Genomic DNA, 17,674 nt, shown 5'->3' with positions numbered 1-17,674 from the left:
TTGGGTATGACGATACAAGCTTGGCACACCTGTATTTGGGGAGTTTCTCCTCTCAAGCTCTTAAAGTATTTCTTACTGGCATGGTATGTAACTGATCTTTTCAAGTGTGCTTTATGTTCAGTCCAAGTCACAGTAGCTTTTCCTTTGGCAAAAGGCAAAAACAATGAGAGACTGGATCTGCTGTGTGTATCGATATTCTAGTTTTCTCCCTTTAGGGCACCTGTAACCCCCCCGTCTCTTGTCCTGTTCTTATATTAGTAGTATAAGTAATACAGTGTGCTATACACCAAAACTGGCGACGAGAAAGAAACGTAATCACGTTTGTACTCATTATCTTCGGCAGAAAGTCTGAGTTAAATTGCGTCTTTCTACAGCAGAAAAAAAACGAGGAGCTAGCCAGTCGAGTGATGCTAGCTAGCTTTTGATGTCACAGCAACGATACCCTCGAGGGATAGGAAGAGTTTCACTGCGGGAGAAAGTGAAGTTAGCGTGAGTTAAAAGAGGGGGAAAAAGGGTCTGGGAATAAGGGACCGTCTGAAAAGTGTCAGAAAGAAAAATAAACCGAAAATGTCTGCATTGGTTGGAAATATAGGAACATTTGATGAATCTGTGGAACAACGGAGTTCTTACACAGAATGTTTTGAGTACTTTGTGTTGGCAAACAGAATTAAAGCAGAAGTCGTTGTTCCAACATTTGACTTATGGGAGGAAAAACATTCAATCTACTGTGCAGCCTAGTAACACCGAAAAACCTGGTGATAAATCATATGATGAAATTGTGGCTACCTTAAAAGGACATTATTCTCCCAAACCACTGATAATCGCAGAGAGATTCAGGTTTCATAAGAGAAATCAAGAGGAGGAATCAATCTCACAGTTTGTGGCTGTATTGAAACAGTTGAACACTGAATTTGGGCAATCAATGAGTGACACTACGTGATAGGTTAGTGTGTGGCATGCGCAGCGAGGCAATTCAGAAATAACTTTACATTGCAGAGAGCAATAGAAGTGTGCACGTCAATGGAAATGGCACAACAGCTAAGTGCATAAGGTGTCTACGGAGTTAAAAAACAAGGCAGGTGGTGGGAAGCCATGCTATCGCTGTGGGAAACCAGGTCACCAAGCAGAGGAGTGTTGGTGCAAAGACAGACTGCAGAAGTTGTGGAAAAACATTGAACGTGCATGTAAAAACAAAAAGAGACAATCAAACAAAAGTACTGAACTAAGGAAAAGTTACTTCAGTGAGTACAAAAAGAAAGTGCATAAAATGGAGCACATAGAGGATGAACAAAGTGATACCCTGTCTGAAGGGGAAGAATCTTTGCATGTTTTGTCCATTTCAGACAATGGATGGAAACGCAGTACAGATGCAGGTGGACACTGGAGCAGTCATATCTTTGCTGTCTGAGGAGAACTTGGCAGTATGAAGGACATAACAGTTAAACTGACTGTGAAACCAGACAGCAAGCCAAAATGCTTCAAAGCTAGACCTGGTCTAGCTAGAGCATACGCCATAAAACCAAGTTGAAATTTAGCTAAACACACTAGTGGAGAGTAGAGTATTGGATCCAGTGAATGTTAGTGAATGGGCTACACCCGTTGTTCCAGTCATAAAAAAAGATGGATCACTCAGACTCTGTGGTGATTTCAAGTCACAATTAACCCAGTCTTGACTCCTGAAAAATATCCACTACCCCTTATTGACGACCTCTTTTCCGTTTTAGCTGGAGGACAAAAATTCAGTAAGATAGACTTTATGTCAGGCCTATCTACAGATGCATGTGGACCAAGAGTCACAAGAACTGTTGACCATGGTGACTCACAAAAGACTGTACAGGTACCGGAGGCTTCCTTTTGGAATCACCTCAGCGCCGGCCATGTTTCAGAGAGCTATGGACCAGATACTGAGCGGGCTCCCTCGGGTCCAATGTTATCTCAATGATCTAATCATCACCGGCAACGACGAGCAGGAACACCTGAGAAACCTGAACGCTACACTACAGAGATTGGAGGAGTACGGTCTGATGGTCCGGAAGAACAAATGCACGTTTTTCCAGCCCTCTTGAGTACCTGGGCCACGTCATCGACAGTTCGGGGCTCCACAAGGCAAGAGAGACTGGGTTTTTAAGCCAAGGGAAAGGGGATGTGATTGGGTAAGGGAAAAGGAGCAGGTGTGTGTGTCTTCAGTGGCGATTGATTGGCGACTGATTACTGGCACCTGTGACTAGGCAGAAGGAGAGAAAACAAATACACACAGGATACCTGTATCCGTAACACCCTGCAAAAGAAAGACAACCCCCTGACAGGTTGACTATTTAGTTCAGACTAACCTCTGACATTGGGGCAGAATATGCCCCAGGGTTAAGTCTGGGAACTGAGGCAGTCTACCCTCTTTCCCTAGTTTAAAAAAGGTTATTCTGAAAAGGTAATTTATTTACATTAAGATAATTTATGTTTAAAATAAAACAATAGGCAAAACAGCAAATATTTACTTTTTCCTTATGTCATCAAAGGTAAAGGGGGAGGAATATGTTGTGTATTGATATTCTAGTTCTGTCCCTTTAGGGCACCTGTAACCTACCCTTGCTTACCTATTAAACAATGCCCACGTTAATTTCGACTCCCGTATCATGTTCTGTCCTTATAGTTGTATAAGTAATAGTGTGCTATACAACAGGATTTCTTTGAGACCTCCAGAGTGATCTTCCCATTCAGATGATCTCCAGTGGTGATTATATGTTGTTGCATTGATCGCATCGTAATAAATGGAGATGCTGTTGATAGGCATGTCTTGAGATTTTTGTTTATAAATTGGCTGCTACTAAAATAGTGGTAGAAAACAGAAAGTACAGTTCAGGTAATACTGGACTAAGAGACAGTATACAGTTGCCTCCAACAACCTAAATGATTGTCTTGATCTAAAGGTAGTATTTAACTCCCTCTACAGCCTTGTTTACACCTTTAGCTAACATGTGGGATTCATGATCTGATCGATAGGATCCAATTACTTACTATCTGTTCAAGGTTTGTCGTGTCGACACACATATTGAAATGTATCTCATCTGTCCATTGTGTCCACATTGTGAGATTTCCTGGTACCTCCATGTATGCAGATTATTTGACAGATAATCTTTCAAAATAATATTGATTTATTCATATTAAGACAATTATTGTTGCCATAAGTAAATTGTGCTACTTATCAATGATTTAAAAAAACAGTATAATGATGATTTGAATGGCTTGACCATCCAGATCTGTTTACACTTGATTGATATCCAGATACAATGCTTCCCCCTGGAGGTGATCACAATCAGATCACAACATGTCTTTCAATAATCTGCACCTGTCTAAAAAATGTGGGCACAGTCAGAATGTGGACAGGATCAGGACAAAGGGCACATGTTCCACAGGTACGATCTTAATTTGACCTATATTGTCACAGCAAAATAATCCAGCATCAACAGGATTTGAAAGTTCAAAAAGTAGTCAAAAGTAGGCTACAGGAAAAGTGCAATGCTGTTGTTATGGCCGGGTTTTAAGTGAATTTATGTAAATCACAAAGCTCATCTGCATTACCTGTGGAAACTTTTTCTGCAGCAAAAGAGATCAAATTAAGATCCTGGGCAATTCCACCGTGATGCTGAGAAAAAAATAATGATTGCAAAGTTAAACCATACAACTCTATGCACAAAAACACGTTTGCAGTGCAGATGGGAAGTTTGGTAACAGAATGACGACACAAACAGCACAAACCGTCATTCAGTTAACAAGTTTTGCATCTGCATTGTTCAAGTAAATGTGTTTTAGGTTTAAACAGGGCTTAGGTGTGTATATGTGAATTTACCATGTCAAACTGTTACGTGCCATCAGACAATCCTAAACTCTACCTATGGTATGATTGGGTCCAGTTATTCCTCATTGTCTAATATTATGAACCTGAGTGTCACGTCCGTTGAAAGATGGATTGGACCAAGGTGCAGCGTGGTAGGCGAACATTTTACTTTTATTTAAATAACACCGAAAAAACAAAATACAAAAACGAACGAACGTAAAGCTACATGCAGTGCAGAAAGCAACTACACACAAACAAGAGCCCACAACTAAAGGTGGGAAAAAAGGCTGCATAAGTATGATCCCCAATCAGAGACAACAATAGACAGCTGCCTCTGATTGGGAACCATACCCAGCCAACAAAGAAATAGAAAAACTAGAATGCCCACCCAAATCACCCCCTGACCTAACCAAATAGAGAAATAAAAAGACTAAGGTCAGGGCGTGACAGTGAGAATGTCATACCTTACCATTGCCTCTTCCCTTCTTCAATATATTGTTCTCAACTTTGAAGTATTTCTCACTGGCATAGTATACAACTGTTGTATACTGTCCATAATGTTCAGTCCAGTAGCCTTTCATTTTGCCCAAAAAGTGAGACTGGATCTTAGTTTCTTTTGAGACATCCACAGTGATTCGCCCAGTCAGACGATCCCCACTGGTGAAGATGTTCTGTGCATTGATTGCATTATAATCAATGGAGAAGCTGTTGATAGTCATTCTCTCTTGAGAATGATCAACACAATGAAAACTCCCACTCAGGTAACACTTGACAAAGAGACTGTCACGATCGTTGGACGCATACTCGGACCAACGTGCAGTGTGATCTGGGATCCACATCTTTTATTTGAAATACGTGAACCACAAAGCCTAACCAAACCGTGCTAACATGCAACTACACATAAACAATATCCCACAAAACACAGCTAGAAAAAGGCTACCTAAATATGATGCCCAATTAGAGACAACGATTACCAGCTGCCTCTAATTGGAATCATACAAATCACCAACATAGAAATAATAACCTAGAACCCCACATACAAATTTAACTAGAATAACCCCCAGTCACGCCCTTACCTACTACACCATAGAGAAACAATAGCTCTCTATGGTCAGGGGGTGAAAGAGATTCCAACAACCTGAATGGTTGACACAAGGCACAGCAAGGTATTTAACTCTATGTGTGCAGGAAACTGGTTTTGCAACATGCCAAAACTGTATACAGGATAATGCTCAACTTGAATTATAGCATGTGGCATGAATCTTAAGCCTTGTTCAAACTGCAAGCCTTAATGCTCAAATCAGTTTAGTTTTTTAAAACCCGTTTTGGATTACGGACTATCTACGACTATGGTTTGAAATGTGACTTGAAATATCCAATTCTATGTGCTTTCTGGCTGTTCAGACAGCAGGGAAAATAACAGATTCCAATTGGATATGCAAAAAAAAAAGGCTTTGGATCACTTCAAACTGCCAACGTGAACAAGCTTGTACACGCGAGGGACTTGGTAATGGGCACGTTCCTCTGCCCAGGCGTTGCTGACGCATACCAAATCGTACAACGACTGGATAGATATTTTACATATCAGCTAACCACATATGTTATAGCAATCTGTCAGTCGATGACACAGTCGACCGTTGGTTGATGCATGCATGTTTGAGGTCCAGCTAGCCAGGGGAAGGTGTGTTTGTTTGAGAGGCGGCTGCCCTGGGTGAAGGTGTGTTCGTTTGTTTGAGAGGCGGCTGCCCTGGGTGAAGGTGTGTTCGTTTGTTTGAAAGGCGGCTGCCCTGGGTGAAGGTGCAGGTGAGAGGGATGCTGTGTTTGTGTTAAAGCTGTCCTGGGTGAAGGTGCAGGTGAGAGGGATGCTGTGTTTGTGTTAAAGCTGTCCTGGGTGAAGGTGCAGGTGAGAGGGATGCTGTGTTTGTGTTAAAGATGCCATGGGGTGAAGGTGTGTTTGTTTGAGAGGCGGCTGCCCTGGGTTAAGGTGCAGGTGTTTATGTTAGAGCTGTCCTGGGTGAAGGTGCAGGTGAGAGGGATGCTGTGTTTGTGTTAAAGCTGTCCTGGGTGAAGGTGCAGGTGAGAGGGATGCTGTGTTTGTGTTAAAGCTGTCCTGGGTGCAGGTGAGAGGGATGCTGTGTTTGTGTTAAAGCTGTCCTGGGTGAAGGTGTAGGTGAGAGGGATGCTGTGTTTGTGTTAAAGCTGTCCTGGGTGAAGGTGTAGGTGAGAGGGATGCTGTGTTTGTGTTAAAGCTGTCCTGGGTGAAGGTGTAGGTGAGAGGGATGCTGTGTTTGTGTTAAAGATGTCCTGGGTGCAGGTGAGAGGTGAGAGGGATGCTGTGTTTGTGTTAAAGCTGTCCTGGGTGAAGGTGTAGGTGAGAGGGATGCTGTGTTTGTGTTAAAGCTGTCCTGGGTGAAGGTGTAGGTGAGAGGGATGCTGTGTTTGTGTTAAAGATGTCCTGGGTGCAGGTGAGAGGTGAGAGGGATGCTGTGTTTGTGTTAAAGCTGTCCTGGGTGAAGGTGCAGGTGAGAGGAATGCTGTGTTTGTGTTAAAGATGTGGGAGAACTCCTTTGGAAGACTTGGTTTTGCTAAGATAAGTATTACCTTGATGAATGTAAGTTGCAGTGCTTTTCCTCCACCTGCACTATTTGTGATGGATCCTCCCTCCATTTTGTGTTGAGATAATGTGGTTCATTGAAACAGATTGGGAGAAAAACAAATGAAGTGACCTGTGACCTGTCTCTGACCCTCCTTCCATGTTCTTCCTCTCAAACCCAAAGTAATATAACCTGTGTTGCCTATGGTAGAAGTGTTATGCAGAGCTCCCATGCTCTTGATTTAAACCTAGGGCTGTGTAGTCGGAGCTATGGTACTGAATTGGGTTTAGTCACAATCCCTCTCGACCAGGGTGTGACAAACACGCTCTCTTGAATGAACGATTGATAAAGGTAGCCTACTTTTTGTTGTGTAGCGGGAATCATTTAAACCTGCTGGGTCAAAAAAGAGAGACATGTCTTGCAATATGATTCTGATTTAGGCCTGTACAATAAAAGTTAAAGAAGCTTTTGAGGTTACATGCTGCTGTGCGATCTCCTTACCAACGGAAAATGCATCTTATCGTTAGGCCTACGTTTTCATTTATAATTCACGTGCATCAAATGGCTCATTTTCCAACAAAAGAATAATAGGCCTATTTGCTTGCAGTACAATTGATCAACCACTAGAAGCTGTGTGTATGCATGGTTTGAGAAGTGTGTGGAACTACGCACATTTTCCCCTAAAGTTCCAAATTGATAAATACCAACCTTTGCGAGAACTTGCACAAGAAAGGATTACTCTTTTGTGCACACTCACTTTTGATAAATGAGGCCCCATGGAACCAAAACAGCAGGGAAGTTGAGCCTCACGATCAACGTTCTTAGTTCTTGCATAAATTGACCCACTTTGCTGTTTACTTTCTGGATCTACTGTGTGTCATATGGCTGAGTCTACCTTTAAAAGAGCAACATTTTCTCCTCAGCCATACCCCTACTCAACTTTGAGCGCTGGTCATTTCTTCCCATTTCTCTATCTGGGCCCATACCATGACAATATTTTGCTAAGCTTTCCTCAGTTATTTCAATCTGTTCCAGTTCATATTTTCTAAATCCTTCAACAACCTGGATACGTTTTACCTCTTTCATTTGGAATTACGACGTTGGAATTACGACGTTGTTTTCCTTTTTAAGTGTTCCTTCAGGCTAGTTGTTCCCATTTACTTCCAGTCATTGCGCTAATGCTAGTTAGCAATGGCTCACAGAAATACCTTCAACTTCTTTCAGACTGTACGCAGAGTCATACAAATGCTAACCATGAGTTCATCTGACTCTGGGTAAGTAGGAAAGGTGCTTAATTAACAAACTCGCACTATCCCTTTAAACGTTAAACAAGGTCACCAGATTATCAACTCCAATAATACATTCCTGAGTGAGGTGATTCTGGTTGTTGTCAGGGGTTTTTAATAACCACATGACCTGACCAAACTAGTGTCCTAAGCATGCACCCCTAATAACGGTTCTTAAATATTATGGCATCATCTTGGGCCTAACTAGAGTATCCCACATTAATGAATCATTACCTTTCTGGTATCCCATCTTCTCAGTGTGAATGTTCCAGACCCAAAGAACACATCCTTGTCTCATGCTGAGGTTGCTGAGGACACATAGCAGCCCAGGGGAAGTGATCTATTGATCTATGTCAGTTGAGGGTGTAACACAAACATTATTTGCTATGTGATAAGCAGGAATGTGTGATGTGTGGGCCCAAGTACAGACAAAGTAAGATCATAGAACCAGGAATCCATCATATTTTGTATAGTGAAATGCAGAGGCGGCCGCTGATTACCCAGGGCGCAAGGTGGTTGGAGTTGTCAACAAAGCAGCATGACAGAAATACAGTGCCTTCGAAAGTATTCAGACCCCTTTACTTTTCCCACATTTTGTTACGTTACAGCCTTATTTTAATATGGATTAAATAAAACAATTTCCTCATCAGTCTACACACAATACCCCATAATGACAAAGTGAAAACAGGTTTTTAGACATATTTGCAAATGTATTACATATTAAAAACAGAAATACCTTATTTACATAATTATTCAGACCTTTTGCTATGAGACTCGTAATTGAGCACTGGTGCATCCTGTTTCCATTGATCATCCCTGAGATGTTTCTCCAACTTGATTGGAGTCCACCTGTGGTAAATTCAATTGATTGGACATGATTTGGTGTTGAACACTGAGCTGTAGTCAAGGAATAGCATTCTCACGTAGGTGTGAGAAAGAGCAGAGTGGAGTGCAATAGAGATTGTCATCAATGGCTCTGTTGGGGTGGTATGCACATTTTATTAGATGTTCAGGAGTCTTATGGCATGGGGGTAGAAGCTGTTTAGAAGCCTCTTGGACCTAGACTTGAGAATATAGAGAACAGTCTATGACTAGGTTGGCTGGAGTCTTTGACAATTTTTAGGGCCTTCCTCTGACACCGCCTTGTATAGAGGTCCTGGATGGCAGGAAGCTTGGCCCCAGTGATGTACTTGGCCGTACGCACTACCCTCTGTAGTGCCTTGCGGTCGGAGGCCGAGCAGTTGCCGTACCAGGCAGTGATGCAATAAGTCAGGATGCTCTTGATGGTGCAGCTGTAGAACCTTTTGAGGATCTGAGGACCCATGCCAAATCTTTTCAGTCTCCTGAGGGGGAATAGGTTTTGTCGTGCCCTCTTCACGACTGTCTTGGTGTGCTTGGACCATGTTAGTTTGTTGGTGATGTAGACACCGAGGAACTTAAAGCTCTCAACCTACTCTACTACAGCCCTGTCGATTTGAATCGGGGCGTGCTCAGTCCTCCGTTTCCTGTAGTCCACAATCATCTCATTTGTCTTGATCACATTGAGGGAGAGGTTCCTGGCACCACACAGCCAGGTCTCTGACTCCCTCCCTATAGGCTGTCCCGTCGTTGTTGGTGATCAGGCCTACCACTGTTGTGTCATCGGCAAACTTAATGATGGTGTTGGAGTCGTGCAGTCATGAGTGAACAGGGAGTACAGGAGGGGACTGAGCACACATCCATGAGGGGACCCAGTGTTGAGGATCAATGTGGCGGATGTGTTGTTACCTACACTTACCACTTAGGGGCGGCCCGTCAGAAAGTCCAGGATCCAGGAGTAGAGGGAGGTGTTTAGTCCCAGGGTCCTTAGCTTAGTGATGAGTTTTGAGGGCACTATGGTGTTGAACGCTGAGCTGTAGTCAATGAATAGCATTCTTACATAGGTGCTCCTTTTGTACAGGTGGAAAAGGGCAGTGTGGAGTATAATAGAGATTGCATCATCTGTGGATCTGTTTGGGTGGTATGCAAATTGGGGTGGGTCTAGGGTTTCTGGGATAATGGCATTGATGTGAGCCATGACCAGCCTTTCACAGCACTTCATGGCTACAGATATGAGTGCTACAGGTCATTTTGGCATGTTACCTTAGTGTTCTTGGACACAGGGACTATGGTAGTCTGGTTGAAACATGTTAGTATTACAGACTCTTGGCAGTTTGTCAGCACATGCTCGCAGTACACGTCCTGGTAATCCTTCTGGCCCAGCGGCCTTGTGAATGTTGACCCGTTTAAAGGTCTTACTCACATCGGCTGTGGAGAGCGATGCATTTATTGATGAAGCCAATGACTGATGTAGTGTACTCCTCAATGCCATTGAAAAAATCCCGGAACATATTCCAGTCAGTGCTAGCAAAACAGTCCTGTAGCTTAGCATCTGCTTCATCTGACCACTTTTTTTATTGACCGAGTCATTGGTGCTTTCGGCTTTAATGTTTGCTTGTAAGCAGGAATCAGGAAGATAGAATTATGTTCAGATTTGCCAAATGGAGGGCGAGGGAGAGCTTTGCACGCGTCTCTGTGTGTGGAGTAAAGGTGATCTAGAGTTTTTTTCCGCTCTGGTTGCATATTTAACATGCTGATCGAAATTTGGTAAAACAGATTTAAGTTTCCCTGCACTAAAGTCTCTGGCCACTAGGAGTGCTACCTCTGGATGAGCATTTTCCTGTTTGCTTATGGAGGAAGACAGCTCATTGTGCGGTCTTAGTGCCAGCATCAGTCTGTTGTGGTATGTAGACAGCTACGAAAAATACAGATGACAACTCTCTCGGTAGATAGTGTGGTCTAGTTTATCATGATATACTCTACCTCAGGCGAGCAAAACCTCAAGACTTCCTTAGATATCGTGCACCAGCTGTTGTTTACAAATATACATAATCTGCCCACCTTGTCTTATCAGACGCCGCTGTTCTATCCTGCCGATACAGCGTATAACCAGCCAGTTGTATGTTGATAATGTCGTCGTTCAGCCACAATAAGATATTACAGTTTTTAATGTCCCGTGGGTAGTTTAATATACCTCGTAAGTTGTACATTTTATTTTCCAATGATTGCATGTTAGCTAGTAGAACGGAAGGCTGTGGGGATTTATTAGATCGCCTACGAATTCTCAGAAGGCAGCCCGACCTCCATCCTCTTTTTTTTTGTCTTCTCTTCCCGCAAATGGTGGGGATTTGGTCCTGTTGCTGGGAAAGCAGTATGTCCTTCATGTGAATTCTACGGGGAGATATTAATTTATTAATGAAGCAGGTGACTGATGTGGTAAACTCCTCAATGCCTTCAGATGAATCCTGAAACATATTCCAATCTGTGCCAACAATAGTCCCGTAGCTTAGCGCCCACTTCATAGGAATCAAACCACTTCCGTATTGAGCACATCACTGGTAAATCCTGTTTTTACTTGTAAACTGGAATTAAGAGTATGGAGTTATGGTCAGATTTGCCAAATGGAGGGCGAGAGAGTTTTGTATGCATCTCTGTGTGTAGAGTAGAGGTGATCTAGAGTTTTTTTCCGCCTTAGTTGCAAGAGACATGCTGGTATAAATGCATGGTTAGCCTTCCAAAATCAGAGTAAACCTGTTTAAATCTGACATCAGCAGTTGCTTCTTTGGTAAAACTCACAAATTAAATTCATATTGCATCTAAGTAATGCTCATGTAACAATGTTGCTTGCCCCAGTCTGGGCTCGAGGGGGATTGCTTTGTACCCATTCAGCAGCACTTCCTATTACGCCCAATCCATATTAGACCTGAACCAGCATGCATACACATCCAACCTCATTCAGGTTTTACTTTCCACCACTTTTGGGCTACTTTCTACAATTGATGTCACCAGGCTTTCTGAAGCCTCGATGAGGCTACATTGATATACAGACATTTCCCTCAAATATCCCTGATTTGTATGCGATGTAGCCTTTTCCCCCTGATTTTTGAATAGGTGATTACATCTCTGTGTAGCCTATACTTTATCCTGCACATTTGTTTTCCATAAATTAAATCATTGTGTTTGCAATCAGTGGTTAATCAGTGGTTAATCCTAGCTTTTCTGTACTGTTTGGGGATACTGCTGATCATTGGACATGGTAATAAATTATATTTTATTTGTATAGTGCTTTTTATTATTTTCTAAGGCAACATGCACACATTTCAAATCAAGGCAGGTAAATTAGCAATACGTATAGATGCTAAATAATAATATAATATGCCATTTAGCAGAAGCTGTCATCCAAAGCAACGTACAGTCATGCATGCATATACAAAAAAAGACCAATAAAAGTGAAGGAGGAAATGGTTAGACAATACAATAATCAATTCTAATTCTTCTGAAATTCTTCACCCTTCATCTCCCTTTATCCAGGAGAATATCAATAGAATTTGCTCAATTCCTCACGTCATCTCCTCTGTCCTCTCTTCCCCTCTTTTTGAAAAAGGTCAAAGGTAATCGAGGCAAGGAGGAGGAAACTTGAAAACAAATACGCTGGTATGAAATTAGACTTTTAATATATACACTCACTGGCCAGTTTTAAGTACACCAGACAGGCATTGTGGCATTCAGTTACTGTTCGATCGTTAGAATGGACAAAACAAGTGAAGTATGCGACTTTGAGCGTGGTATCAACATCGGTGCGCCGGATCCAATATCGAAGAAATGGCCACCCTCCTGGGCTTTTTCCATACGACAGTGTCTAGGGTTTACCAACAATGGTGCGACAAACAAAAAACATTCAGTCAGCTGCAGTCCTGTGGGTGAAAACAGCTCGTTGATGAGAGAGATCGAAGGAGAATGGCAAGAATCGTGCAAGCTAACAGATGGGCCACAAACAGACAAACAAATGACCAACGGTTCAACGCCACAGCGTATTTAAACATTGTTGCTGATACGGTGCATCCAGTCAGGCTGTTCTGAAGGCAAAGGGGGGGGTCCGACCCAGTACTAGATGGGTGTTTTATAGATAAAATGATAGGTAGCATATTGTATTTAAAGGTACATGCTTTTCCCTGACAAAACAACAACGGATTTAAAGGGGGTGTGGCGCATTTCAAACCTCTTCCATGTAGTACTCTGGTAGGATGCATCTCAATATCCTTGGCCAGAGAGGAGGCTATCAAGGAGAGGATCAAACTCCTCTGTTCCCTTATTAACTAATTGACCCTCTCCTATATATGGCAACCCCCTTATCGGCCTCTGGGGCATGGAGGATGGAGGAGTTGAGTAGAGGACAGACTTTTTGCGCCCAATTGAGAATCTCCATGCCTCTACATTTTTCTATAGAAATTTGACGAGGAAGCAAACATTTCGTAGGGGGGTGGTAGCTCAGATGCAGTTGGGACTTGTGACTCAAAACCAAAACTGGAGTAAGGTGGGGGTTCCTGTCCAAGAGTTTGAGTTGCAGTAAGAACAACGATAGGTAGCTTGATCTCAGGGTCTATGGCCAGTTTAACATCAAGAACGACCTGAAAGAATAGAAACGCAACAAGTGTTACAAAAGGTTTGTTTGAATAATTGGAAACACAAAATATAGTTGTTAATTTGGTGTCTGGAGCTTTGCAGTTCAGATTCATCCTATCACATATGTAGGTAGCTACCTTCAATCGGTACTCTAATTTGAGTATAGGACAGTTGAAGATGGTGGCAGGGAGTTGTGGAGGGATGGTCAAAACTTGGGTCACCGTCTGCCGAGTGCCAGCAGGGACCCGATCGCCCTTCTCTTTCAAGATGTTGTGGGTGTGGACTTTCCTCTTCTTCTGGGCGTAGAAACACTGCTTTTCGTACAGGTAGTATTTTGGGGTCACTGGGCGAGTTGAGTTGTTGACAATAATTGCCCTGACTTTCAGAGCCTCTCCTGTAAAAATATATTTAAAACCTGAATGAGGATGGATGTGTATATGCTGGTTCAGGTCCAGTATGGATGCAGAGGAGTGGGAAGTGCTGCTGGATGGGTACGACACAGTTCCTCTCAAAAACAAAACTTATTTGGTTAGCAGAGATCTGACTTGAGTATTTTTCACTCCAGTTTATTTGAGACAGGTGGTAAAGTTTGTTTTATCTACAGGCCAATATTAATCATTACCTTGCTGGTATCCCTGCCTCTCAGTGTGAATGCTCGCAGAGATTTTTCCAGATGCAAAGAACATAACATCCTTATCCTTGGTCCCATGCTGAGGTTTCTGAAAAATGTGATACACAGCAGTCAAATGAAGTTATATCTGGATCCATGTCAGATTGGGGAGCAAGATTTCTTTAGTGACAAAAAATGAATGTGCTATAGAATGTGTTTCCTGTCTGACCTAAATAACTTATTTGTATATGTACAGTGCTGTCGGAAAGTATTCAGACCCCTTTACTTTTACAATTTTTTGTTTACGTTACAGCCTTATTCTAAAATTGCTGAAAAAAGTAATTGATTTAATCAATCTACAAACAATACCCCATAACGACAAAGTGAAAACAGTTTTTGAAATGTTTGCACATTTATTTTAAAAAACAAACAAATACACTATTTACATAAGTATTCAGACCCTTTGCTATGAGACTCAAGATTGAGCTCAGGTGCATCCTGTTTCCATTGATCATCCTTGATGTTTCTACAACTTGATTGCAGTCCACCTGTGATAAATTCAATTGATTGGACATAATCTGGAGAGGTACACACCTGACTATTTAACGTCCCACAGTTGACAGTGCATGTCAGAGCAAAAACCAAGGTCAAAGAGAATTGTCGATAGAGCTCCGAGACAGGATTATGTCAAGGCACAGATCTGGGGAAGGGTACCAAAACATTTATGCAGCATTGAAGGTCCCCAAGAACACAATGGCCTCCATCATTATTAAATGGAAGAAGTTTGGAACCACTAAGACCCATCCTAGAGCTGGCCACCTGGCTTACTGAGCAATCGGGGGAGAAGAGCCTTGGTCAGGGAGGTGACCAAGAACCCGATGGTCACTCTGACAGAGCTCTAGTGTTTCTCTGTGGAGATGGGAGAACCTTCCAGAAGGAAAACAATCTCTGCATCTCTCCAGGCCTTTATGGTAGAGTGGCCAGACGGAAGCCACTCCTCAGTAAAAGGCAAATGACAGCCCGCTTGGAATTTGCCAAAAGGCACCTAAAGATAGAAATCCAGGTATGCAGAAATAGTTATTTCCAAAGGGTTCACATACTTTTTCTTGCCACTGTATGTAAATGTCATATTTCAGGTTTTTATTTATTATAAATTAGCAAAATTGTCTAAACCTGCTTTTGATTTGTCATTATGGGATATTGAGTGTTGATTGATGAGGGGAAAAAAACAATTTAATCAATTTTAGAATAAGGCTGTAGCATAACAAAATGTGGAGGAAGTGAAGAGGTCTGAATACTTTCCGAATGCACTGTACGCTGATCTGTAAATATTTGATGTATGGAATTGACTGCTGATACTGTAGGTAGGCCTAGAGTATAAGTCTCTGTTTTTCAAAGTATTTTTCAATTACTTTTTATTTATATTATTCTTGCTATAAATGCATGTAGTTTGGTCCTTGAGCTGTTGTTGTCCATTCATGTTCTGTATTATTTCATGTTTTGAGTGTACACCAGGAAGAGTAGCTGCTGCCTGCGTGAGCAACAACTGATGGGGATCCTAATAAATAAAGACAGGGCCAGGAGTTTTTCCAGACCATGTGACCAGGAAATTATCGCTTGACTTGATCAATGTCAGTTGTGGGTGTAAAAAAAAACGTGACAGTCAGGAATGTGTGATAACTAAACTCTGGGCACTAGTAGTGACAATATAGCCAAATACTGGTCCTTACCATTAGATATGGGATCATAGACCGGTCTGCCTTTGAGACAAAGGGGAAATCAGTCTTGGCTTTGGTGTCAAACCTCATTGACCTGGTCAACTTAGCCTCTAATGAGTAGAGGATTTTACCACATTTACCCTGGAAAGAGGATGGCATGTCCCTGAGGAAAACAGGATAACATCGTAGGACCACGAATGAAGTGAAATTGAAACAAAATGTCCCATTCCTATCCATAACCATGATTAAAAATACATCTCTAGTTAATTACTATTGTATTTATCTCATATACTCTTTCTGAAGCTAATATCTCTGGTTTACTTAATACTATGTTCCTGCACTGCTATGATTTGTTTATGTAGATGTATATCATGCATATGAGTGATGCCTAGTCTCGCATGGTTAGCCTTCCAAAATCAGAGTAGGCCTATTTGAATCTGACATCAGCAGTTGCTTCTTTGGTAAAACTCACAAATTAAAATCATATTGCAACAAAATAATGTTCATGTAACAATGTTGCTTCCATCTCTCTGCTTGGCCCAATCTTGATTCGAAACAGAGACCCTCACATAAACTACTATAACCCACAAAGCATTGTTACCTATCGCTCCACAAAAGCCGCAGCCCTTGCGGACTGCTAACTAGCGCGCACTGGTAATTAGCTAGCCATTTCATCCCCCTTTGAACCCCCCATTTTCCACAGCAACCCCGCAGCTGGGCAGAGCCCACCTGAGTGATCTGGGGCAAAACACCAAAGTGTCCATGTCCTTGCCCCAATCTCAGCTAGAAACCAGGGACCCTCTGAACACGTCGACAACTATCACCCATGAAGTATCGTTACCTATTGCTCTACAAAAGCCGGGGCCCTTGCGGAGAAAGGTTAACAACTACTTCAAGGTCTCAGAGTGGGTGGCTTCACCAATTGGGTGACGTCACCGATTGAAAACTACTCATGTGCACCACTAACTAGCTAGCCATTTCACATCGGTTACATTCACAACATTAAAAAGTTTAATACTTACTCGTCAGGAATTTGGAAAGAGAAAGGATACACATGTCTTCCTGTAGTTAGAACATTGGTGCCTGAGAGTATGGGGAAATGGAAATAGAATTTAGATACACTGAACAATGTTGACCATGTAGTCTCTCCCAACATCTGTTATCAAAAGTAACTGGGCTGTTTAAGGGCATTCTGCGATTGGTACGTCCATTTTGGGACTGCGTGACCTGATTGAACTGGCTCTTCACACTCCCCCAGAACACCTATCATGTGCATTAAACAACCTTATAATGCTCTGTGCATGTGTTTCTTAACACAAAAAAAACTTTAGGGAAAATCCTTACCCACTTTTTCTGCTCCCTCCCCCTAACTTCACATTGCTCCCTTTAGGCTATTCACCTTTTTTAAACCCTAGTCTAATCAATGACATGTTGTACAGTCTGTGCCTCATATCTCTGAACAATTGGTCCGGACCGGACCAAATGTGAGCCAATCATAGGCTTCTATGTTTGGGTCAAATCAAGGCCAGTTCGGACTTGACTAATAATCAATGTCTGTGAATGTTGAAATCAAGGCCGGTCCAGACCTAAAATCAACACCTGTGGGCTTTGAAATCAGGAGTGTTCATTCAAAATTGGAAGAGCATGAGCTATGTTACTTTAAATGTAAAGTTCAAGGGCCATCCATGCATAGGGCGATAACTAATGCTAACTATAATAAACTATAAATTGAACATAAGCTATAAACGTTGGCGAGCATCCACACTAGAGGACAGTTTATCGTTTCTCTTTCTACAGTAGCCTTTACCTATCAACTGATCAACCCATTCTATTGCACATTATATAAGGTGTTTACAGACTATTCAGAGCTTTCAGGGTGTGTACACAAATAATACACAAATGCACATGTAATAAAAAATTATATAGAAACACATGTAGATGTTAAAAAGACATTGAAAAGACATCACGTTAATTTTCAGTTTAAGGGGAAAGTTAAAAAATATATATTTTATGAGATTGTATTTTTATAGACATTGGAAAATACCTATTTTTGCGGACCTTGAAAACACGACTCTACCAGACATTGAGAAGTTGCTTTGTCTGACATTGAAGTCACATGAATAATTTTTCAATAAAGAAAGCATTATGTCACG

General features: G+C 41.9%; 1 protein-coding gene across 1 annotated transcript; it reads right to left on the bottom strand.

Annotated features, from left to right (window-relative positions):
* Positions 1-12,946: 12,946 nt before the first annotated feature.
* LOC139410654 (arrestin domain-containing protein 3-like) lies at positions 12,947-13,920 on the bottom strand. Its single transcript, XM_071156016.1, has 3 exons — positions 13,816-13,920; positions 13,331-13,587; positions 12,947-13,198 (listed from the first exon to the last, which is right to left on the bottom strand). The coding sequence occupies exons 1-3, from the start codon at positions 13,877-13,879 to the stop codon at positions 13,001-13,003; spliced, it is 519 nt and encodes a 172-aa protein (XP_071012117.1). The 5' UTR covers positions 13,880-13,920; the 3' UTR covers positions 12,947-13,000.
* Positions 13,921-17,674: the final 3,754 nt, after the last annotated feature.

The sequence above is a fragment of the Oncorhynchus clarkii genome, chromosome 6 (assembly GCF_045791955.1).
Source record: "Oncorhynchus clarkii lewisi isolate Uvic-CL-2024 chromosome 6, UVic_Ocla_1.0, whole genome shotgun sequence".
NCBI classification, from domain to species: domain Eukaryota; kingdom Metazoa; phylum Chordata; class Actinopteri; order Salmoniformes; family Salmonidae; genus Oncorhynchus; species Oncorhynchus clarkii.
This window is presented reverse-complemented; position numbering and strand designations above follow the sequence as displayed.